Below are 24,553 nucleotides of genomic sequence, written 5' to 3' on the forward strand. Positions count from 1 at the left end.
CTAGTCAAAAGGTGTTGACCAAAATTGAGTTTTTCTGCCTATAATATGACGTTTGTCTCTAGAGATCAATTTATAGGACATTAAAAGAGTACATTTTCCAAAAGATGCTTTATTTAAGCTACCTTTTAATCGCACCTTGGCGGTTTACCTGCAAATATCGCGTTGGCTATGGAACCAGTTTAACAAAGATGGTCGTTCCATAGTTAGTCTGCTTATAGACGTCTAAAACCTTGCTAGCTAAATCCCCTTTCACATCCAAAATATGTTACTGAATGAGGTTAAAAACAATATGGAATAGATCATTTTTTATTCCCACTCATTCTTTCACAATGGAAAAGTAATAAGTATTCCCACCTGACCATATTTAACGGAATGCTCCGGAGCACAAACCATGCAAGACTGGATATGATGTACAATTCACAAGGCGGCAAGTCCATTGTTGTGAAAAGCCCAAGCGGAGACATTAGCTAGTTAGCAATGTCAAGTCGAGCTGCATCATGTCCCTGTTGAGAGTTCTCGTCCTGTTTTTGAACATTTGTGTTTAAGCAAAGGCTATTTGTAACATTTTTGCTTATACAGTGGGACTACCATATCCGCTGACTTGATCAAGCATACAAGCATGACCTCTCGAACTACACACCCAGAATACAATGCGCACACCTGCTTTCACTCCCCTCGCACACACACTTATTACTCACCTTGTTTAAACCCCAACTTCTGTTAGTTTGTCTTGAGTTTGTTTTTATTTTCCACGCCGATGCTCATTGTGTTCCTCACTAGGGGTCGACCGATAATCGGCCTGGCCGATATATCGGGCCGATATTCTGCATTTTTAGGGTTATCAGTATCGGCCATAATTTCCACCGATATGCCGATAACATGCCTTTTTGCAGCCATTTCGTTCCTAACGTGACTGTCACTGCACGTCCTTTCCTGCACTCGCCTCTCTGAGTTCAAGAACATGGTCCCGCCCACCACAACATCTGATTTGTTTGGCACAAGAGATATAGCCAATCAACACGCGTAGCTAACCGCTGTGAACTGTTTCAAGGCGGCCGTACGGGCACTCGGGCAGAAGCAGATCCCACTTCAAGGTAAGGACACGCTGCTTTTGCCGCAATAAGTCACAAACACACAAGTTGCAAAAGCACATCATTATATGTTTACATTCTTCATCTACTACTCGTTAAAATTGTCCATTTGCATCTGTGTAGCCAGGCAAACTTAGCTTACGGAAGGAAGCACTTGAATTAGCCTACAACCAACTAGTCTCGCTGAAACTACATGTAATGTTGTCCATAGTAAGCAGTCCCCAGCATAACGTAGGCTGCAGTCATTTTTACATCCCCGTCTGGAAACGTTGTGAATGTGTCAGTAGTTCTACTCGAACAGTAGAATGACAGCCATACAGAGAGGTGGTCAAGGGAAGACGAAATAAAACGTAGTGTTTGTGCTCTGTAGGCTAGCGCAAGCCTACTGGCTATTTGTTATGGTGATGAGTAAACTTCATGACGTGACTCGTGCTCAAAAAGCGCATTGCACTTGTATATGTTAGGTAACTTTATAAAGCGCTATTTGAACATTTAAACAAGCCAGGTGTGATATGGTGCTAGCAGGCTATGTTTGTCAGGATGCTTGTTGTGGGCTCAGTAATTGTGTCGTGGATGCACACTTGCTTGGATAAACGGTAATGAACGAAATACATCAATTAAACTCTTGACTTAAATGTTCTTATGCTACTTCACATTGCGCTGTAATGTACTCCACTAGTATTTATAATTCTTGCGCAAGTGATTCTCCTCGCTAGCGCTTCTGATTCTGAAAGCGATATACTCTTAAAGGAGCAGCCGCTCCTTTTAACCAGAGCTTTTAACATGCAGAGCAACTGTGCTTCCTTCACTACAATATAATCCTAAATTGAGAATATTAGGCTTGGGTATTAAAAGCATTAGAATGTAGATGGTTATTTGTTAAGTTGTTACATAATAGGGAGTGATGGCCTACTTTATGTTTGATTTTACTTTTTAAAAAATGCTGCAGGCAGCTCCCGACACTTGATTTGTTATTTAAAAACTACTTGAAGTTGGTACGTCTTACTTAGTTCTTAGTGTAAAAGAATCCAGAGTGTATTTTCATTTATTTTCCACTGAAAATGGTGAGCTGTAACATAGTAGGGAGTGATTTATTTTTTTATTGGTGAATATTTATTTTATTATTATTTTATTTCTCATTTTATTCTAACTAATGTTTGACTTTATTGTACAAATGCTGCTGGCATCTCCCTGCACAAAATTTCATGTTCAATTTTACAATTAAACATACATTTCATGGATATGAAGGTCTGTGTCAGTGTGTGCCATGTTTAATTTCATGTGAATTATAATGTTTACATTTATCGGTTGCACATATCGGTTATCGGCATCCCAATTCCATAATAATCGGTATTGGCTCTGAAAAAAAAACATATCGGTCGATCCCTATTCCTCACGTCTACTCTTATGTTTAAACCTGGTGGTTTTTGTTCCTTTGACTATCCTGTGTAAATAAAAGGTTTCCACACTTGTAGCCATCTCAATGCCTCAACCATGACAATTTTAAGTGGAAACGCCAGAATCCCGTTCATATGAGAAAGAGAACAAGTTCACATAACTTACTACAGTATATTGTTATAACTTATGAGTTACTGCTGTTGATGTCACGTGTAGAGTTTCATTTATAAACCATACACATATAGGTATGCATGTACACGAAAAACAAGTCTCCTATCTGTGGCTTTGGCTATCTGTGTTAGATCTTGGAACGTTTCCCCCACAGGCATGACGCTCCCACTGTATCTGCCGAGGTTTTCTTTGCTTATTATTTTAAGTTTGCTGCTGGTTGCTTTACAGCGAGGCAGTATGGATAGTACTGCAACAATATGACTACATTATTTACATCACCGCCAGCATCAGCATGATCGTTCACAACAGGTAAATCTGACTGTTCCAATTCCCGCTGGAGCCGTAACAAAACATTTCCTTAAACGTTACTAGGTTAGCATGGGGGTATATTCAAGTTTCAACTTTGCCATTGTACTCCCATTCCCACCCGACACCATACAGCGTAATAACGGAAAATATCCAGCTTTCACTGTGAGTGGGAATTAGTGGGATCTCGTACGCTTTGATCAAGTTGTTGGACAGATACGCATCATAGCAAAATGGGCATAAGCCTCATCTATTCAGCTTGTAATCAAATACTGTGTCAGATGTCTGCAATGCTCCTGCATGTTACATCAAAACAGAAGTGTACACACACACACACACGCGCGCGCGCGCACACACAGGACAGCAGAAAATGTTAAAATGACCTAATACAAATACATTAACAGCAAGAAATTTACAGAATAGACTGAAGCAATTATTTCCTCAATGACTTTCATAACCTGCAGAAAAAAAAATAAACTGTTGTGGATTAAAGTGAAAAATCTTTCATTTTATTTTAAAATTAGGCAGTAATCCATTTCTATACAAGTAGATTTAAGCTTTGTATTTTACATTTATATTGACTTATTTGGCAACTTAAAGCTGACCAGGTTAAAGTTACAGTGATGGTGCTGGGGTTTGAACTCACAGCCTTTTGTACAAACCCAAACCTTTAACCACTGATCCACTGCCTTCTTAGGTTATAAATGTCGCATTCAGGCTGATTTATAGCTCTGCATCGAATCGACACCATACAAGCAAGTATGGCGTCAGCAGTCATGCACAGGGAGAAAGTACTTGCACGTCTCCTCTAGGAGGCGCCATCACACGAAACGTACTAGAATTTACTGCTTTTACACATGGACGAAGAGCGGAATGGGAGTTCCGTGTTTCACTGTAGGAACAAAATACAGACGAGGGCACAGGCAAAATGCTTTGAAACAAATTTAGTGGATGGAAAAGAAACCGAATGATTCATTATAAACTAAGTGAATTCTCACTGAAAGCATTTCTGAAGTGTTTTAACTCGTCTGTATTCAGCAGTACGAGCGGCTCGAACCGAACGTTCCCCTGCACGCTCAGGAATGAAGCACAAAAACAACGCCATAGTGTTTAAAGGGGTACCAAATATAATATATACAGTTGCTGATGTGACAAAGTAACGTATTCTTAAGTATTCTATCAAATTTATATACTAGAAAACAACGAAATATCTTGGTAATTGTAAATATAATACTTCATACGCTAAACCGCACAAGAGTCGCCATTTTTAAAAGACCGTGACGCCAGCGCTACCCACTGCACTAGCGGAACTCTCCAAAATAGAGGAGATAAGCGTGTAATCATGGCGTCGGGCGCATCAATTGAAAGCGACAGCTCTGTCGAATCATACGAAGAGATCCCGCAAGACACACTGCAAGCAGGCTATGGCTTAGAAGGGTACCAGTTTGAACCTAGGAGAGGTACTCTCGACTCCGGTGATGAAATAAGAGAAGAAAGCTCGGATGATGGCGAGGATGAGACTGATGCTGACCATGGGCATGGCGAGCGTGGGGCAGAGCGCCTGCGTGCAGGTGACACGGCATGGTGCTCGTGCGGAAAATGTAACGTGGAGTTGCTCACGAGTCCAGCAGAATTTATTTGCTGCAATGAGATACGCGCCACCCGTGGACTTGCGAAATCGTCGCAAGAGGCAGAAACAGGTATTTCACACGTGCTATTCCCAACCTCAATGAGCCAACACAACTGGGCACATACATGCGTCATGAGTGTTACGCAGAGAAAATGAACGTGCATTCTGATTGGATAAAATTAATATCATGGCGGGCTGTTCAAACTGCGGAAATAGTTTGCTCGAGCTACTTTCAAAACACTAACTTTCCAACCTTAGAACAAAAAACTTTTGTAAGTCTTGAATAAGGTTCGTTAATGTGTGTTTTATTGTTATATTTACTCTATATATTGCCCTCTGTTCCCCTTTAAATCCACAGGATTAAACTGGGTGGCTGTTATAATGATTTACAACCACTAGAGCACTTTACACTTTATATATTAACAATATCCTGATGGTAGATTTGACAAAGAAGGTGGAGCAGCTGGAAATGTGAAGGAGAGACTGCGATTCTAACAAGTGAATCGATCACAGTTGTTGCGGTCTGCGTTTGCCTTGAGACAGGACCTCTTTAAGTAGAACTCTTTAAATTTGATTCTGTTTTTTTTTTCCCCCCCAATTTTAGGGATAACCACAACTAGTTTACTTGAGATTCATACTTGTCCATTTATTTGCCATCAAGCACACAGAAAATCCGTGAATTGCATTCATGTTTATAACAGGCAGACTTGCCGTCACATCATTTCCCTTTAAAAACCAAAAAAAAAAAAACCCTGACTTTTGATGGGAAGGAAATGACGACTAACTTTACAGCCACAGTAAACAAACAAGGTGATGGTAAGATACTATATAAACATGCTTTATATACAGAATACTCTGCTTGCAGAGATGAATTAAAAACAGCAGTCAAAAACCTGTGACAGCACAAGAATGAACAACCAGGTGATGACAGTTTGTGTGGCTGGGACAGAATACGAAGGAAAGTGCTGCAGTGCTGGTAACCCACATAATGTTTATTCAGTCTGCAACTTGTGCTCGAGTCTTGACCTCAAAGCCCTATCTGATTCATCAGATCTGCAGGGCTATACCACAACCAATACCGACATGGTTTCTAATGCCAGGTCAAGCTCAGTCTCTCATCACAGCTGCAGGTTAATGCACATACCACAAGACAGGACAAGCACGACTTGTTCTCAAGACCCAAACATAACTCCGGATCACTCACGAATTTTACAGGCACAAAATATTCTGGGTTTTGCCCTTATTCAGGAAAAAGACAACATTGCTACCAAGCTGTTGACATGGCTGATGAAAAAGAACATTCTATTAATATTCCCGTTCACATGCAGCCATGCATACTCCGAGGCTGTCTCTCACAAACTGCACTAAAAACCCCAACTGAGACGTATATTCCAAATGCACTGTTTACATATCCAAAGGATGCTCTCATCTTAATCAGAAAATGCTAAATTCGAATCTGGAATATCCAAACAGAATAAGCTACGTGTTTATATGACCTGCATCAAATTCAGAACACGGCTGTATTCAGAATTGTAATACATAGGGCGAAATTACTCAGTTCTGATTGGTCAATCAAGGAGGGCTTTTTCCTTAACTCTTTACCCCTGAATGACGACATATGACGACCCTGTGTATCCCATAATGACGACATTTGATGACTTTTTCTTCTTGTAAATATGTTCTAAGGGTGAACAGTATATACATATACAAGGGTGGCTGTAGCGACTGATTTAAGGGGTAAAGAGTTAACATGGGGCCGTATTTCTGAAACGCTATTGGCTAGTTCGTTGCTTGGTTACGGTTATAAAAATGAGCAAATTGTGTCAACAAAATGGCTTTTGTAAAGTTGTCCCAATAAAATTTTGTAAACCACTTTCAAAATCCTCATGTCGTGTCGCCATGTCATGATGAAAGACACTTTAGAAACTGATTCAACCGTGCAAGATAGTAGGGCTGTGCAATATGGGAAAAAATGAATATCCCGATACATTTTCTCCATTTCACGATGTACGATATACATCTCGATATATTGAAATGTCCTCTAAAGGACCCCATGAAATCTAACTTTTACTCTTTACTGTTTTCACTACAGTCCCTGCAGATTAAATAACATTCTTGGTTAACTTTACAGGTGGTTTTCAACAAAACATTTTAAATTTTCATGTTGGTGATTAATCGCAATTGAGTTGAAATTTAAGACTATTTTTATTCAACAATTTGTAGTGCTGCTGCCTTTCATGATGACAGTTTTTTCTGCACACTTTACAAATTGGCATTTGCTGTTCCATGACCACCTTGCGATATCCAAATAAAATGCCAGATGACTGACCCCCTTACTAGTTCTTTTAGGAACCAATTCGTCCGCTTCCATTTTTAATTTGTCGCCGAAATTGACAGAGCTTACACGGTAGCCTATGCAACACCAGCGATTGCACGAACTGAGCCAGCGCTGTAAACCGAAACTAGAAAATCTTCCCGCAAGTTCCTTTCAGCACCTAGGTGTCGCCCGGGATTGGTTGGCGAGTGTGTGATGTTATTGTTTTTTTTTTTTAACCCTTAGGCAGCCTTTCCCGTTACTGCCTGAGGGACAGGGAGAAAACCACTGGAAAATGTTTTAAACAAACGCAACAAACACGAAACAAACAAGTCGGCAGATGACCATAAAATACTTGATAGTTACGATATCAATTTTATGTATCTCACACAGAATTTTCAGAGATCTATCGAGTATATTCAATACATCGCACAGCCCTACAAGATAGTCTTGCGCCCTGATTGGTTCAGAAAACGCGAATGACAAACGTTGTGAACTTGAATGGCTTCCGAAGTATGAATTTGGCCCTATATACAGTATTATAAACAAGTAATTGTATGGTTCCTCGTAAAATTAAGGATCAATTTCACTCGTGATTTCAAAGTTTTGAAATTGCCCTCGTCGCTTCCGACTCTGGCAATTTTCAAAACTTCGAAATCACTCGTGAAATTAATCCTTAATTTTACTCGGCCCCATACTATTACCTATACTAATAGCAGACTATTAGCGTGCATGTAAACATGTTACACATCAAGTGTGACTATTTAATAAACACACAAACCAGAGTTACTCTGACCGTCTGACCAGAAATCATATGACTTGTGTGAGACTATGGTTCCTCTTAGGATGCTGAATGCAGAGAGAAAAGGGCTGTGTGAATGAACCCAAATGCACAATTCTTTCTTTGTTTCATAAAAAACAAAAACCAAGACTGCGTCTAAACACATTCTGACTAGATTAAAAGTGTAATCCCAATGACCTACTGATCCTATGTGAAAGGACTAGTGATGCATCCAGCCCTGCCACCACAGAAGATGGACAAGTAATAAACAGGTTAAAAAAAAAAAAAAAACTTTGCTGCTTTCTCCATCACACCACTCTATAGTTGAAAGCGTATTGGAAATTCTCCACTGATGATAAACTTCTCACCATTACACGTCAACAGAAAAGATTTCTAAGGGAAACTTAAATCTAACATCCTCACATTTTTTTAAAAAAAACATTACGTTACTTTTATCTACACTCCAATAGGATCAAAATAAAATCTAATTTTAAACTTTTTTTCTTCTTCATTTTTATTAATTTCACTGTTTGTATTTGAAAAGTGTCAAAGTGCCAATGTGGGAATCCTGCGGGATGGAAATAAAACCATGCCTCATTGCTGTATATCCGTCTCAATTCTCTGCTATATTCTCAATCACTTTCAGTAACCATTAACCCAAGTCAGGGCCACGATGGCTCCGGAGCCTATTCCAGGAACACAGAGCGTGAGACCGGGATAGATACACACTGGAAGGGACACGAGGAAACTGATTCGGACACATCAACAAGCAGTCACGTCTCAGTCACTAGACGGATGATGATGGGATTAAGAATTGATTCAGCAGTGTTCAGTCCTCCTTGCATGACTGTGTAAAAGGGGTCAAAGTGGGTTTGATCTCTGATGGTCCAATGATTTGAGACATTAGACAAGGATACGCAACCTCAACCTCACCTCACCCCCAACAGTGCTATTCCTTTAATCCAGAGTTTCCCTAAACCAGGGGTCTTCAATCTTATCAGCAAAGTGCCAGTGTGCCTTCAGGCTTTCATTACAGCCAAAAAAAAAAGTTTGGAGGCTGTGAACTGATGAAACAAGTGAAAATAGGTGTTGTTCTTGCTTAGAAGGAATGAAAGCCTAAAGCCAGACCGCGAGTTGGCCTAGTGGTTAGCGTGTCCACGAGTTCTACTCACGGTCGGGTCATACCAAAGACCATCATAAAAATGGTACCTACTGCCGTCTGGCAAGGCACGCTGCAATACAGATGCGAGTGGGGAGTCGAACTCTCGTGGTTACCAGAGAACTAGCACCCACCGTAACCCTAGCTATGGAACAGGCGAGAGGCCGAGGGCTACAGAAACGGAGATCGGTGCCGCCCTATGCATGGGAAGGACTTTGACCCTTCGAAGGGCCTCTGCATGCTCTTGCGACAAGGCTTTCACAGATAGCTTTTCGCAGACAGTTGTAATTTATTGTTGAGCGGGGAGTAATAGGCGTGCACGATGTTATTCACCGCCACAACGCAAGGGGGTGCGAAGTCGCTAGGAGTAGTTGGTGGGTGTGGTTAGTGGAGTGTTTATCCTCCGGTTACTTATAATGACTAGAACTGGAGTCGTATAGATGTACGTACTTCCTCACTTCCTTGAGCAACCGCTCTTCGTGCTGCTCCATCTTCACTCGTGTTTTTAAAAATGGCGGTCGTGAAAACAAACCAAACCGGGAAAGTAGGGAAGCGGAAGTGCGTGTACAGCGGATGTAGAGTGGACCAATCAGAGCCCTCTTGTCTGCAAGGCTTCTGCGGTGGTCACAATTTTTGGGAGGTGCGCGCAGAGCGTCTGCGAAGGTGGGGGGGCTACGCAGACGCCATCTGCGAGGACTGGGTTGTCAGCATAAATTGGCCTTAATGCACAACATGGGACAAAACTGACCCTTATGTATTCACTATGGAATTTGATGGGGACTATTGATACTGGAAATGTTTGCAGTCAGGAACATATTTATTGTGGACAAATATTCAACCGCTACACATTTCTCAACTTAACACTGCTGCTTTTGCACATCTGATACATGCAAGTATTATTTTATTTATTTTTACCTAAAAATGATCTTTAGAAAGATAACCTCATCTTTAGTTTAGTTATTTTGAACTTCACTAGTTAGGGAAATATGTCCAATACTATTAGCTTGCTAGCTGTTGACTTATTCTATTCCAGCTAGCTATTATTAGCTAGAAACAGGACTGGTCTTGTGCTTTTCCTTTTTCAGAGCGTTAGCATTGCTGGTCCTGGTCATTCCAGATTTACAGCTAAAATGATCACAGACATGCTGCTTAAAGAAGATGAGGAGGAAATTCTTGGCTCCGATTCGGAATCTGAAATCTCTGATGCTGGTGATCTAGACGATGTGCCACAGGGACAAGATGGAGTAGAGGGTGTGTCTGTGAATCCATCTCACCTAGATGAAGAAGACTCCTTTGATGACGCAGAAGACTCATCTGATGAGTCCTCTGAAGAGGAAACGCCAACCCGGTCTAATAGATTGAGTAAAAATGGGTCTTACTGGAGTGAGAACAAGAAGCTACAACATCCTGAGGAGCTGCCCAGGACCTGCACTTGGTTCAACAGCTGTTTCCCAAAAGAAGCCTGGGATATGTTCATCAGTAACATTGACAGCTATTCATCAAGGATCTGGTCAAAGAGCTTGTTATGCCACATATGAAGAGGCGCATGGAGAGCACTCGATGCCACCAAAAGCATATTACTGATGCAATGGAAAGATGTGGGATAAAAAGACCAAGCACAGCCACCACCCAGCCACAGGACATCAGACAGGAAGGCCAAGTGAAAAGGAAGAGGTGCAAGATCTGCCTAGCTACCAAAGACAGAAAAGTCAGCAGCTGGTGTTCCCAGTGTACCAGGCCTGTGTGCAAGGAGCACAAACATACAGTTGTCATTTGTGATGCATGCAAGCACTGAGATGGTAATTTGTGTTGTAACCATGTGATGTTATTTCATCAGTTTTATGTTCAGTCACATTCACTACAGTTCAATATCCGTGTTAATTTTAACAAATTTGTTATTACAATTTTTTTTTTTTTTTTAAATCACACTTGCAGGCATGAGTCATTTCTGACCCAAGTGTAGAAAGTTGATGTAATCATCATCTGGCTGCTCCCGATTGGGGTCGCCACAGCGGATCTTTCGTCTCCATTGCTCCCCGTCCTCCGCATCCTTCTCTACCACACCTGCCACTTTCATGTCCTCTCTCACCACATCCATGTATCTCCTCTTTGGCCTTCCTTATTTTCATGTGCCTGGCAGCTCCATCCTCAACATTTTCTGCATCTCTTCTCAGGATGTGCCCATACCATCTCAGTCTAATCTCTCTTAGCTTAATTCCCAAACTCTCCACATGTACTGTCCCTCTGATGTGCTCGTTTCTTATCCTGCCCAACCTCGTCACTCCCATCGCAAAGTTGATGTAGTAATACAAAAACTATTTTTGGTTCATAAAGTAAATAGATAAGAATTAAAAATAATGATTTATGGTAATCAAAAACAAGATGTTTAATGAACACTTGGAACATTAAATGATGAAAAATTTATTTTCAAAAGAGATAAATCAGCAATACATGAAATAACATAGGAAATGAATACGGGTCATGCTTGATCATGTTGTGCATTAGAAGGGGTTTGCTTAGCTTGTGCATCAAAGGGTTAAATATACTCACCCACTGTGGCTGATGAAACAGCTCAATAATTACAATTCATGCAGTTTCTTGGCTACACTCACAACTATTACTTCCGGTGTTTCATGTCTTGTGGTGCTCAGGAAACTCCCCAGGAAACTGAACTAGTTGTATGCAGAGGTACAACCTGATTCCGCCTGTATGCAGAGATACAACCCAATTCCATCTGTAGAGATTCCGCCTGCAGAGGTACAACCCGATTCTATCTGTAGAGATTCCACCTGCAGAGATACAACCCGATTCCGCCTGCAGAGATACAACCCGATTCTGCCTGTACGCAGAGATACAACCCGATTCCGCCTGTACGCAGAGATACAACCCGATTCCGCCTGTACGCAGAGATACAACCCGATTCCGCCTGTACGCAGAGATACAACCCGATTCCGCCTGTACGCAGAGATACAACCCGATTCCGCCTGTACGCAGAGATTCCACCCGATTCCGCCTGTACGCAGAGATTCCGTCTGTAGAGATACAACCCGATTCCGCCTGTACGCAGAGATACAACCCGATTCCACCTGTACGCAGAGATTCCGTCTGTAGAGATACAACCCGATTCTGCCTGTACGCAGAGATACAATCCAATTCCATCTGTAGAGATTCCGCCTGCAGAGGTACAACCCGATTCCGCCTGCAGAGATACAACCCGATTCCGCCTGCAGAGATTCCGTCTGTAGAGATACAACCCGATTCCGTCTGCAGAGATGCAACCCGATTCCGCCTGCAGAGATACAACCCGATTCCGCCTGCAGAGATTCCGTCTGTAGAGATACAACCCGATTCCGTCTGCAGAGATGCAACCCGATTCCGCCTGTACGCAGAGATACAACCCGATTCCGCCTGTACGCAGAGATACAACCCGATTCCGCCTGTACGCAGAGATACAACCCGATTCCGCCTGTACGCAGAGATTCCGTCTGTAGAGATACAACCCGATTCCATCTGCAGAGATACAACCCGATTCCGCCTGTACGCAGAGATACAACCCGATTCCGCCTGCAGAGATTCCGTCTGTAGAGATACAACCCGATTCCGCCTGTACGCAGAGATACAACCCGATTCCGCCTGTACGCAGAGATACAACCCGATTCCGCCTGTACGCAGAGATTCCGTCTGTAGAGATACAACCCGATTCCGCCTGTACGCAGAGATTCCGTCTGTAGAGATACAACCCGATTCCGCCTGTACGCAGAGATACAACCCGATTCTGCCTGTACGCAGAGATACAACCCGATTCTGCCTGCACGCAGAGATACAACCCGATTCCGCCTGTACGCAGAGATTCCGTCTGTAGAGATACAACCCGATTCCGCCTGTACGCAGAGATACAACCCGATTCCATCTGTAGAGATTCTGCCTGCAGAGACTGTCTGTAGAGATACAACCCGATTCCGCCTGTACGCAGAGATACAACCCGATTCCATCTGTAGAGATTCCGTCTCCAGAGATACAACCCGATTCCGCCTGTACGCAGAGATACAACCCGATTCCATCTGTAGAGATTCCGTCTCCAGAGATACAACCCGATTCCGCCTGCAGAGATTCCGTCTGCAGAGATGCAACCCGATTCCATCTGCAGAGATACAACCCGATTCCGCCTGCAGAGATTCTGTCTGCAGAGATACAACCCGATTCCATCTGCAGAGATACAACCCAATTCCGTCTGCAGAGATACAACCCGATTCCACCTGTACGCAGAGATACAACCCAATTCCATCTGTAGAGATTCTGCCTGCAGAGATACAACCCGATTCCGTCTGCAGAGATACAACCCGATTCCACCTGTACACAGAGATACAACCCGATTCCGCCTGCATTGTGTTTATTACACAAACAGAAGTTACTGCAAAAAAAAAAAAAAACACAACCCAAAAACCTAATAATACTGGAAAACTAATAAAACGCACAAAATGTCTTGGTGGCAGAACAAACACTGATGCCGCAGGTGTATTTGTTCAAACCCCAAAAGAGCCCCAAGTGAAACATTTACTAGAAAGTAAACATCCTGCACCGTGCGGTGCTAAGCAATGCTGCCACAAGCTCTTTAATCACATTAAACCTCTGCTGTTTGTTGTTGTTGTGGTGTTAAATGTGTCTGAGAGTAAATCAGCTAGCCTTACCTGTATGCCTGGAAGCCCTCTCTGGACAGGAGAGTGATGAGCCATGGCTTCTCTTTCAGACAAAGTCTCTCGGCCAAAAACAAAAGTAAAAATTAAAAACTCCAAGCGGACGCTGCAACCAGCCCTGGGGTTCGATCAGCTTGCTGGGTGAACCATAACACAAAAAGCCAAATTAAACAGTCCAACAATGGCCAAGATTATAAAACTAAACCCGTCCTTGGTTTAACTTGGCGTCTGGTTAAAGGATGGCTAGCTAGCTTAGCTAAACGGCCAGGTTTGTTGTTGCTGCTATTATGACGGCAACTCAAGGAAATATTGCAGTGAGGAGCAAAAACTAGTGAAAGATTTCTGGCAGAGAATAAACGCAGGCGGTGACTCCGCTGCTGTGCGACTCGCTCTGTTAGCAGCCGAGCTAAGCTCGATGGAGAAATTACACCTCGACCGCTCCAACAGCCATAATAACTCTCTTCAGCACTGCTTCACTCAATAACACAACCCCTCACACGACTAACAGTGCTGAAGTGCGATAAACCGTCCCAGCCGCTGCACTGGACAGAACCGCGCTGGTGTTTTTATTACCAACTGCCGCACAAGTTCGGTGGACGGACAGCAGGCTAGTTAGCTAACTTTCAACTTCCGCTTCGAACAGCTGCTAATATCACACGGCTCGTTTTAATATACGCACTCCAAAGGCGAACAAACGATAACTTAGTGTCCAGGTTTAAAATGGCTAAAAGAACGCAAAAATTTCCCCCAAATCCACTCAACTCCACTGATCTAATCTCGTCCTCCTCATTTTCCGCCGTAGCCTTCCGCCATATTGAAACTTCTGATTCAATCAAGGCGGAGCCAAACGCGTCGCCAGGACCAATCGCTCCTCCGTCACAAGTTTTAACCACGCCCCTTGACAACCAGCCCAAAAATCCTTCATCTGAATCCCAATTGGCTTCCTGGTCCTTATATAAGCGCACTATATTATATAGCTTTTTCCAGCCTATAAAGTGCACTTCATGTACAAAACTGAGCGATTTGAAATTCAGCCATGGCTTGTGTTGTCTCTATGGCGCATGCGCTTGTCTTGAAGTAAGTAGACCCTGCACTAGTTGCAAACAGCAGTGGTTTGTGGTTCATTGCTGAAGTACAGGCTGTTCAGAATAACTTTAATATTTATTTATTTAGAGGCTAGTGGGGGAATTTGTAGCTTAATATATTCTGTGAGAAACATGTTCGTCCTGAATTTAGAGGGACACTCATTTAAACTGCACTTGGAGAACTGGTACAAATCTAAGGTTCATTTAATCCTAGCATCTTTTCTATAGGTGGCACGGTGGTGTATTGGTTAGCACTGTCACCTCACAGCAAGAAGGTCCGGGTTCGAGCCCAGCGACTGACGAGGGCCTTTCTGTGTGGAGTTTGCATGTTCTCCCTGTGTCCGCGTGGGTTTCCTCCGGGTGTGCCGGTTTCCTCCACAGTCCAAAGACATGCAGGTTAGGTTAACTGGTGACTCTAAATTGACCGTAGATGTGAATGGTTGTCTATGTCTGTGTGTCAGCCCTGTGATGACCTGGCGACTTGTCCAGGGTGTACCCCACCTTTCGCCCGTAGTCAGCTGGGATAGGCTCCAGCTTGCCTTCGACCCTGTAGGACAGGATAAATGGCTACAGATGATTGATGGATGGATGGATGGATGGATATAGAACTGGCACAAACCTAAGGTTCATTTAATCCTAACATCTTTTCCATAGGCAGCACGGTGGTGTAGTGGTTAGCACTGTTCCCTCACAGCAAGAAGGTTCTGGGTTTGAGCCCAGCGACTGATGGGGCCTTTCGGTGTGGAGTTTGCATGTTCTTGCCGTGTCCGTGTGGGTTTCCTCCACAGTCCAAAGACATGCAGGTTAGGCTAATTGGTGGCTCTAAATTGACCGTAGATGTGAATGTGAGTATGAATGGTTGTTTGTCTCTGTGTCAGCCCTGTGATGACCTGGCGACTTGTCCAGGGTGTACCCCGCCTCACGCCCATAGTCAGCTGGGATAGGCTCCAGCTTGCCTGTGACCCTGTAAGGCAGGATAAGCGGCTACAGATAACGGATGAATGGATGGATTTAGAACTGGCACAAACCTAAGGTTCATTTAATCCTAGCATCTTTTCCATAGGCAGCATGGTGGTGTAGTGGTTTGCACTGTCACCTTACAGCAAGAAGGTTCTGGGTTTGAGCCCAGCGACCGACAGGGCCTTTCGGTGTGGAGTTTGCATGTTCTCGCCGTGTCTGTGTGGGTTTCCTCCACAGTCCAAAGACATGCAGGTTAGACTAATTGGTGGCTCCAAATTGACTGTAGGTGTGAATGGTTCTTTGTTTCTGTGTCAGCCCTGTGATGACCTGGTGACTTGTCCAGGGTGTACCCTACCTTTCGCCCATAGTCAGCTGGAATAGGCTCCAGCTTGCCTGTGACCCTGCACAGGATAAGTGGTTACGGATAATGGATGGATCTTTTCCACAGTTGTTATTTGGCACATGTTTGATGAGCTTTTGCTAATTACTGTATACACTTTGTTTTGCTGTATGTACTGTTCAGGTGACAGGACATGAACATGAAAGTCACATGTGCCATTGTTTTTCATGCACAATTTTTAGAGAGTTAAACACAGTTGTGTGTAAGACAGATCGGAGGAGAATGGCCAAACAGGTTTGAGCTGACAGGAAAGGCTACGGTAAGTTGAATAAGCATGCTTTGCAACCATGGTGAGCAGAAAAGCATTTCAGAACACTCAGTGCATCGAACCTTGAGGTAGCCGGGCTGCAACAGCAGACCACATTAGGTTCCACTTGAACCAAGAAAGGGACTCTGAGGCTACAGTGGGCAATGATTTACCAAAACTGGACAGCTGGAGACTGGAAAAACGTGGCCTGGTCTCAAGAAATCTACATTTCTGCTGCGACATGCAGATGAATCCATGACATCCATGGACCTAACCTACTGGTGGTGGTAATGGTGTGGAAAATGTTTTCTTGGCACACGTGGGGCCATGAACATGACCGTGTGTTCAGTGTACCTCAGTGGTCTCCCTAGTCATAAGATCTGAATCCAATACCACACCTTTGGGATGTACAGTAGTAGATGGGGGATTTGGAGCATGAATATGCACAAATTTTGTGATGCACTCATGTCATCCAGCATCTTATAATGTTTCCAATATCTTGTGGAATCCAGGCCATAAAGAATTGAGGCTGATTTGAGAGCAAATGCGGGTTCTACTCAGCATTAGTAAGCTGTTTTTAATAAAGTGGCCAGTGATTTTATCCATGAAAATTGATTTTGAGGCTCATTTATACATCTGTGCAAACAGGACACATTTATTGGAGCCTTTCAGGGACTAATTAAGCAGGTTCTGGACTTAAATGACTGTTCAGATGAGCATTGTAAATAGTGCGAAACAGTGAAAATTAGTTCACTTGTTGAACTGTATCCAGAAAACAGATGCTTGGTGTATTGAACAGAGTTAATAAAATATTTAATTTTCACTAACACTTTTAGACACAACTGCAAAAATATAAATGTCCTTGCTAGTGCGTTTAAGGTAATTTTGATAGAATTTTTCATCTGCAAATGAGGCTTTTCTACAGTTTAACAAATTAGTATAAACTGACCCAGTTTCCAGAAAAGTTGGGATATTTTCCAAAACACAATAAAAACAAAAATCCTGTTGAGAATGTATGGTGCATCATGAAGAGGAAAATCAGACAACGGCAACCACGGACTGTTGAGCAACTGAAATCTTGTATCATGCAAGAATGGACAAAAACCCTACTTGCAAAACTGCAACACTTAGTATCCTCAAATCCCATCCGATTAAAAAGTGTTAGTAAAAGGAAAGGTGATGTAACACAATGGTAATAATGCCTCTGTCCCAACTTTTTTTTTTTTTGAGTGTGTTGCAGGCATCACTTTCTAACTTCATTTAAAGTACTGTGCAAAAGTCTTAGGCACATGCAATGAAATGCTGTAGAGCAAAGCTGCCTTCAAAAATAATGAACTTAAATATTTATACATTTAAAAAAAATACCATAAAGATCAGTAAGCAGTAATGCATGAAAAAAGTCCATGTTTGGCATGATGACCCTTTGTTTTTTATAGATTTATTTATTTATTTATTTATTTATTACACACTGTGGCATGCAAACGTTTGGGCGCTCTTGCTGAAAATGTCTCTTATGGCCCTTTTCCACTACCCTCTTTCAGCTCACTTCAGCTCACTTCAGCCCGACACGGCTCGCGTTTCGACTACCTCAGAGCAGCACGACTCAGCTTGCTTCAGCCCTACTCAGCACCCAAAACTCGCACGGTTTTGGAGTGGGGCTGAAGTGAGCCCAACCGAGCCGAGTGGGGCTAGGGGCGTGAGGAGACACTCCCCTGTGCACTGATTGGTGAGGAGGAGTGTCCTCACATGCCCACACACGCCCCGCGAGCACGCTGGGATCTGTAAACACCGTAAACCCGGAAGAAGAAGAATTACGAAGCCTTATGCACCTCGCCTCATCTATACGCTCTTGCCAGTATCTGTTGGCGTTGTCGGTGACAACAAGCCACAGCACCAAGACCAGCAACACTAACGACTCCATGTCCTCCATGTTTATTGTTTACTATCCGGGTTGTGAGACTACCGCTTAAAAGGTCACTGATGTCACTGTTTGCGCCGCCTAACGACATCACGTGACATCCACCCACTTTCGCTAACTCCACCCAATGTGTCCACCCACTTCCAGCCAGCACGGTTCAGCGCGGTTGTAGTCGAAATGCAACCCCAACAGCCCCACTCAGCTCGACTCAGCCCAACTCCGCCGCGTTGGTAGTGGAAAAGCCCCATTACTGTGAATAGTTAAGTGAGCAGAACATGAACTGATCACCAAAAAGCATAAAGGTAAAGATGACACATTTCTTTAATATTTTCTACAAGATTACATTTTTATTCCCATCATTTACAGGCGTAAAATACCAAAAAATGAAAAGGACCTGAAGCAAAAGTTTGGGCACCTGACATGGTCAGTACTTGGTAACACCCCCTTTGGCAAGTATCACAGCTTGAAAACACTTTTTGTAGCCAGCTAATAATCTTTCAGTTCTTACTTGGGGGATTTTCGCGCATTCGTCCTTGCAAAAGGCTTCCAGTTCTACAAGTTTCTTGGGCTGTCTTGCATGCACTGCTCTTTTGCGATCTATCCACAGATTTGCAATGATGTTTAGTTCGGGGACTATGAGGGCCAGGGCAAAACCTTCAGCTTGTGCCTCTTGAGGTATTCCATTGTAGATTTTGAGGTGTTTTGGATCATCGTCTTATTGTAGGACCCATCCTCTTTTTAACTTCAACTTTTTTACAGATGGTGTGATGTTTGCTGGTATTTATTCAAATCCATGCTTCCCTCAACCAATGAAATGTGCCCTGTGCCACTGGCTGCAACACAACTCCAAAGCATGATCGATCCACACCCATGCTTCAGAGTTGGAGAGGTGTTCTTTTCCTGGAATTTGGCGCACTTTTTTCTCTAAACATACTTTGCACATTGTGGCCAAAAAGTTCTGTTTTGATTTCATCAGTCCGCAGGACTTGTTTCCAAAATGCATCAGGCTTGCTTAGATGTCCATTTGCAAACTTCAGATGGTGAATTTTGTGGCTCGGACACAGGAAAGGTTTTCTTCTGATGACTCTTCCATGAAGGTCATATTTGTTCAGGTGTCGCTGCATAGTAGAACAGTGCACCACCACTCCAGGGTCTGCTAAATCTTTCTGAAGGTCTTTTGCAGTCAAACAGGGGTTTTTATTTGCCTTTCTAGCAATCCAGCGAGCAGTTCTTTCAGAAAGTTTTCTTCATCTTCCAGACCTCACCTTGATCTCTACTGTTTCTGTTAACTGCCATTTCTTAATGCCCTGGCATATCGAGGAAATCAGACAACGGTGACAGCTGTTCAAAGCCCCACAAAGCTGCCCGATATGATTGAAGCAGTGGGCAAAGCTGTCAGCACTCAGACTGTGGCTATTCAGAACTTGAACCACAATATGGTTATCTTGGAGAAGCTTTCGGCTTTGCAAGGAATAAGTATTTCAGAGACCAAGTTGAACAGAATGGACGGAATGGACAGATATGGAGGAGCGGTGTGGATGTGCAAAGACTGCGTCTGGAAAGACCAAACAATTTCTATCCTATCGACATTCGGCTCCCTGAGGCAGCACCAGCCTCGGTTGAGGCCGTTGCTGAGACAACATTTCCCCCTGAAGGTCACTGCTGGGAGACACTCTCGCATTCCTTGTCCAGCTTTCCGCTATCGCCATTTTCATCCCCAGTGTGACAAGCGGGTGCGTGACCAGCGCCCTCATGGCTGCAGGAGCAGACGGCTGCTTGCTTGCACTGGATTACCTCTACCTCCTCCCCTCCCCCCTTACCCCCCACCCCTGATTGCCCCCTCCCTTCCCCCTTCCCCCCCCCAAGTCCCGTGTTTTAAAGTGTACTTGTGTTATTGTGTGCTTATGTGCGGAGGTTTTTTAAATGTTCCCACACTGTACTCCTGACAGGAGCATAGTGGGGGGGTGTTCTTTTTTTTTTTCCTCAACTCTCATGTTACTACTGTGTTTCTTTTTCGTTTATCCCTGTCTTCCTGTCCTGTTCCCCTCTGTAAGGACAGGTTGATGGTCAATTTCACTGGTACAGTGATAATAAAGGGTCCATTCATTCATTAACATTACGATCTGAGGAAACAGCTACCTGAAAACATTTACCATGTTCTTAGCCTTCTCCTGCTTTGTGAGCATCAATTATTTTATTATTCAGAATGCGAGGGAGTTGCTTAGAGGAGCCCATGGCTGTTGATTTTAGGGACAAGTTTGAGGAGTCAGAGAATTTATACAGCTTTGAAATCTGCATCATCTGACCTTTCCTAACGAAGAATTTGAACAAGCCACAGCTCAATAAGCTAATTAAGGTCTGGAACCTTGGTAAAAGTTACCTGAGAACTCAAATGTATTAGGGTACCCAAACTTTCGCATGGTGTTCCTTTTCTTTTTTCACGCTCCAATTGTACAAAAAACCCCACAAATCTTGCAGAAAATGCTAAAAAGAAATGTGTTGTCTTTACCTTTATGCCTTTTGGTGATCAGTTCATCTTCTGCTCACTTAACTATTCACAGTAACAACATTGTCAGCAAGGGTGCCCAAACTTTTGCATGCCACTGTGTCAGTGGCGGCTGGTAGTCTTTCAAACAGGGGAGGCTGGTCGGTTACGATATTTCCAGATTTTAAAAGAGAAAAGAAAAAACATCAATTTTGCCCATACTCTTGCCTCTGATCTGGCTGATTGTTGGCAGGGTCACAAACTGTGAAATAACAGGTTCTTTTGGCCCATTAGCCTACTGTCCAATATACATGATAGTGGTGTTGGGGGGGGGGTATATTTTAACATTTTGTATTTTAAAATTGTGGCATGTTGTTTAAAAATTGATCATTATTGAAAGCAGCTCTTTGTCAGGAACCTCAGCAGTAACAGCAGAGTGTTCTGGAATAGGCACAAGCACTGACCTTAGGGAGCTAAACATAGAGCTGGGTGCCACACATTTCATTCAGTGACACTTTCCCTATATTTTACTTATTTTGACTGAGAAATGTTTTATTGACAATTTTGATAACCCTTCACTTTTAATCCAGATCTGTAGTGTGAAATGTTCTCGGCTGTGTTTTTGTTTAAAAATGTTTTCCAAATTGTAGCTGTGTTTAATTCATATCCAGAAAAATATATATTCCAATATAATATACTCAGCATAAACATTTTAAATAGATTCTATATTTTTGGTCCATCCATGACATATTACTAAAGTAGCCTATTTACTGTTGTTGATGTGGGTCACTTGCTGTTAGCCAATTCACTTTCTCGTACCAGGAGAGCTGAAAGGAACGAGTATTATTCCCTACCTTTTTCACCAAGTCAGTTTGAGGCGTTGGTCTACCCTGCTCTTTAATTTTAATTTTTTCCTCAAAAGGAAGACTGGCAAATGGCTTCGCCAAAATTAAATCAGCAATGCTTGGCATCCGTGCGCAGCTTTCTTGCTAGCTGACGAGCCCCCTCAAGTTCAAGTTCAGTCACTCAAATAAACGAAACTTCTGGAACTAAGATAGCAAACTTGACAACACTACACTTTATTTACAATGAAAATATATACAAATTAAAAAAGCTGGTAGAAACCGTATGTAATGAATGAAATCGAAATGTAAGCTGATCTCTTACAATACACCACACCACTTGCGAATCCGCATGGGACTGAACTGAAATTCACCGCTGCCTGTCTATATTTGAAACGAGCTGTCAATCAAAGAAAATATCCGGCCGCTTTCACCAATCACCAGTCTCCTCGCGGAAAGCTTTGCCATGTCCCTCCCACTGTGAGGCTGGGAGTCCGTGGGGCGGGCGTTTTCGCAGTATTTGTCCAATAACCGTCTTGCATTTTGATATTGAAAAGCGCATAGCTCCCAAATGCCATTGAAGTCCACTGAGGCTGGGCTGCATCGCGCTGTCACGAGGCGGAAAACTCACGCACACATTAGGCGAACTGGGGAAAGTTATAACGGAATGATTTCGCACTGTAGTTGGGTTGAGCATATATATTTCTATGATTCTGGATCTGATATAGTAATGTTATAAGGTCGGCTATAACATAAGCCTAGCGCAATTCATCCGACACGATGTTCGTCATTTTTAGAGGAGGCTGAGCCTCCCTCGTTGTCTTAGAGCAATCGCCCATGCACTGTGTATATGTGTGTATTAGTGCATCTCAAAAAATTAGAATATTGTGAAAAAGTTCAATATTTTCCATCAGTTATTTAAGAAAGTGAAAATGTTATATTATAGACTCATTACACATAAACTAAAATGTTTCAAGCATTTTTCTATTTTAATTTTAATCAGTATGGCATACAGTACAAAAACATTTTAAAAAAACATCTCAAAATATTAGAATATTTCATTTCGAGTTTGAGTAAAACAGTATGAACAGTGTATCTCTTGGTCTAGTTCAGTACACACAACCACAATCATGGGGAAGACTGCTGACTTGACTGTTGTCCAGAAGATGATCACTGATGCCCTCCACAAGGAGGGTAAGCCACAAAAGGTCATTGCTGAAAAGGGTGGCTGGAAAAGGTGCACAAGCAACAGGGATGGCTGCAGTCTTGAGAGGATTGTCAAGAAAAGTTGATTCAAGAACTTGGGAGAGCTTCACAAGGAGTGGACTGAGGCTGGTGTCAATGTATCAAGACCCATCACGAACAGACATCTTCAAGAAAGGGGATACAACTTTCGCATTCCTAATATCAAGCTACTCCTGAGCCAGAGACAATGTCAGAAGTGTCTTATCTGGGCTAAGAAGAGAAAGAAATGGACTGTTGCTCAGTGGTCCAAAGTCCACTTTTCAGATGAAAGTATATTTTGCATTTAATTTGGAAATCACGGTTCTAGAGTCTGGAGGAAGAGTGGAGAGGCACAGAATCCAAGGTGTTTGAAGCCCAGTGTGAAGTTTCCACAGTCTGTGATGATTTGGGGTGCCATGTCATCTGCTGGTGTTGGTCCACTGTATTTTATCAAGTCCAAAGTCAACACAGCCATCTACCAGGAGATTTTAGAGCACTTCATGCTTCCATCTGCTGACAAGCTTTTTGGAGATGCTGATTTCCTTTTCCAGCAGGACTTAGCACCTACCCACAGTGCCAAAACTACGACCAAATGGTTTGCTGACCATGATATTACTGTGTTTGGTTGGCCAGCCAACTTGCCTGACCTGAACCCCATAGAGAATCTATGGGGTGTTGTCAAGAGGAAGATGAGAAACACCCGACCCAAAAATACAGATATGCTGAAGGCCACTATCAAAGCAACCTGGGCTTCAGTAACACCTCAGCAGTGCCACAGACTGATCACCTCCATGCCACACTGCATTGATACAGTAATTCATGGTAAAGGAGCCCTAACCATTAAGTGTATAAATGAATATACTTTTTCAGAAGTTGGACATTTCTGTATTGTAAATCCTTTTTTTGATTGATCTTAGGGAATATTCTAATAATTTGAGATACTGGATTTCTGATTTTCATGAGCTATAAGCCATAATCATCAAAATTAAAACAAAAAAGGCTTTAAATATTTCACTTTACATGTAATGAATATAGAATATATGAAAGTTGACCTGTTTGAATTAAATTATGAAAAAAAGGAACATTTTCATGGTATTCAATTTTTTTGAGATGCACTAGTGAATGTATGTATATTAGTATTCACACTAGTGAATGTGTGTGTGTGTGTGTGTGTGTGTGTGTGTGTGTGTGTGTGTTTTTATATATATATAACCCCGATTCCAAAAAAGTTGGGACAAAGTACAAATTGTAAATAAAAACAGAATGCAATGATGTGGAAGTTTCAAAATTCCATATTTTATTCAGAATAGAACATAGATGACATATCAAATGTTTAAACTAAGAAAATGTATCATTTAAAGAGAAAAATTAGGTGATTTTAAATTTCATGACAACAACACATCTCAAAAAAGTTGGATTCTAGTTGCTCAACTGTCTTAGGTCTTTTTGTCATATCTTCCATTTTATGATGCGCCAAATGTTTTCTATGGGTGAAAGATCTGGACTGCAGGCTGGCCAGTTCAGTACACGGACCCTTCTTCTACACAGCCATGATGCTGTAATTGATGCAGTATGTGGTTTGGCATTGTCATGTTGGAAAATGCAAGGTCTTCTCTGAAAGAGACGTCGTCTGGATGGGAGCAGATGTTGCTCTAGAACCTGGATATACCTTTCAGCATTGATGGTGTCTTTCCAGATGTGTAAGCTGCCCATGCCACACGCACTAATGCAACCCCATACCATCAGAGATGCAGGCTTCTGAACTGAGCGCTGATAACAACTTGGGTCGTCCTTCTCCTCTTTAGTCCGAATGACACGGCGTCCCTGATTTCCATAAAGAACTTCAAA

At 42.6% G+C, this 24,553-nt stretch overlaps 1 protein-coding gene across 1 annotated transcript in view; it reads right to left on the reverse strand.

The window, feature by feature from the left end:
* Window positions 1-14,361, reverse strand: part of stk24a (serine/threonine kinase 24a (STE20 homolog, yeast)) — a 50,154-nt gene extending 35,793 nt beyond the window's left edge. Inside the window, exon 1 of the mRNA XM_060930063.1 lies at window positions 13,539-14,361. Within this exon, the coding sequence (XP_060786046.1) occupies window positions 13,539-13,583 (45 nt within the window). The 5' untranslated portion in view covers window positions 13,584-14,361. The remainder of the gene's footprint in view (window positions 1-13,538) is intronic.
* Between the last annotated feature and the right edge of the window lie 10,192 nt (window positions 14,362-24,553).

The sequence above is a fragment of the Neoarius graeffei genome, chromosome 9 (assembly GCF_027579695.1).
Source record: "Neoarius graeffei isolate fNeoGra1 chromosome 9, fNeoGra1.pri, whole genome shotgun sequence".
In the NCBI taxonomy this organism is placed as follows: Eukaryota; Metazoa; Chordata; class Actinopteri; order Siluriformes; family Ariidae; genus Neoarius; species Neoarius graeffei.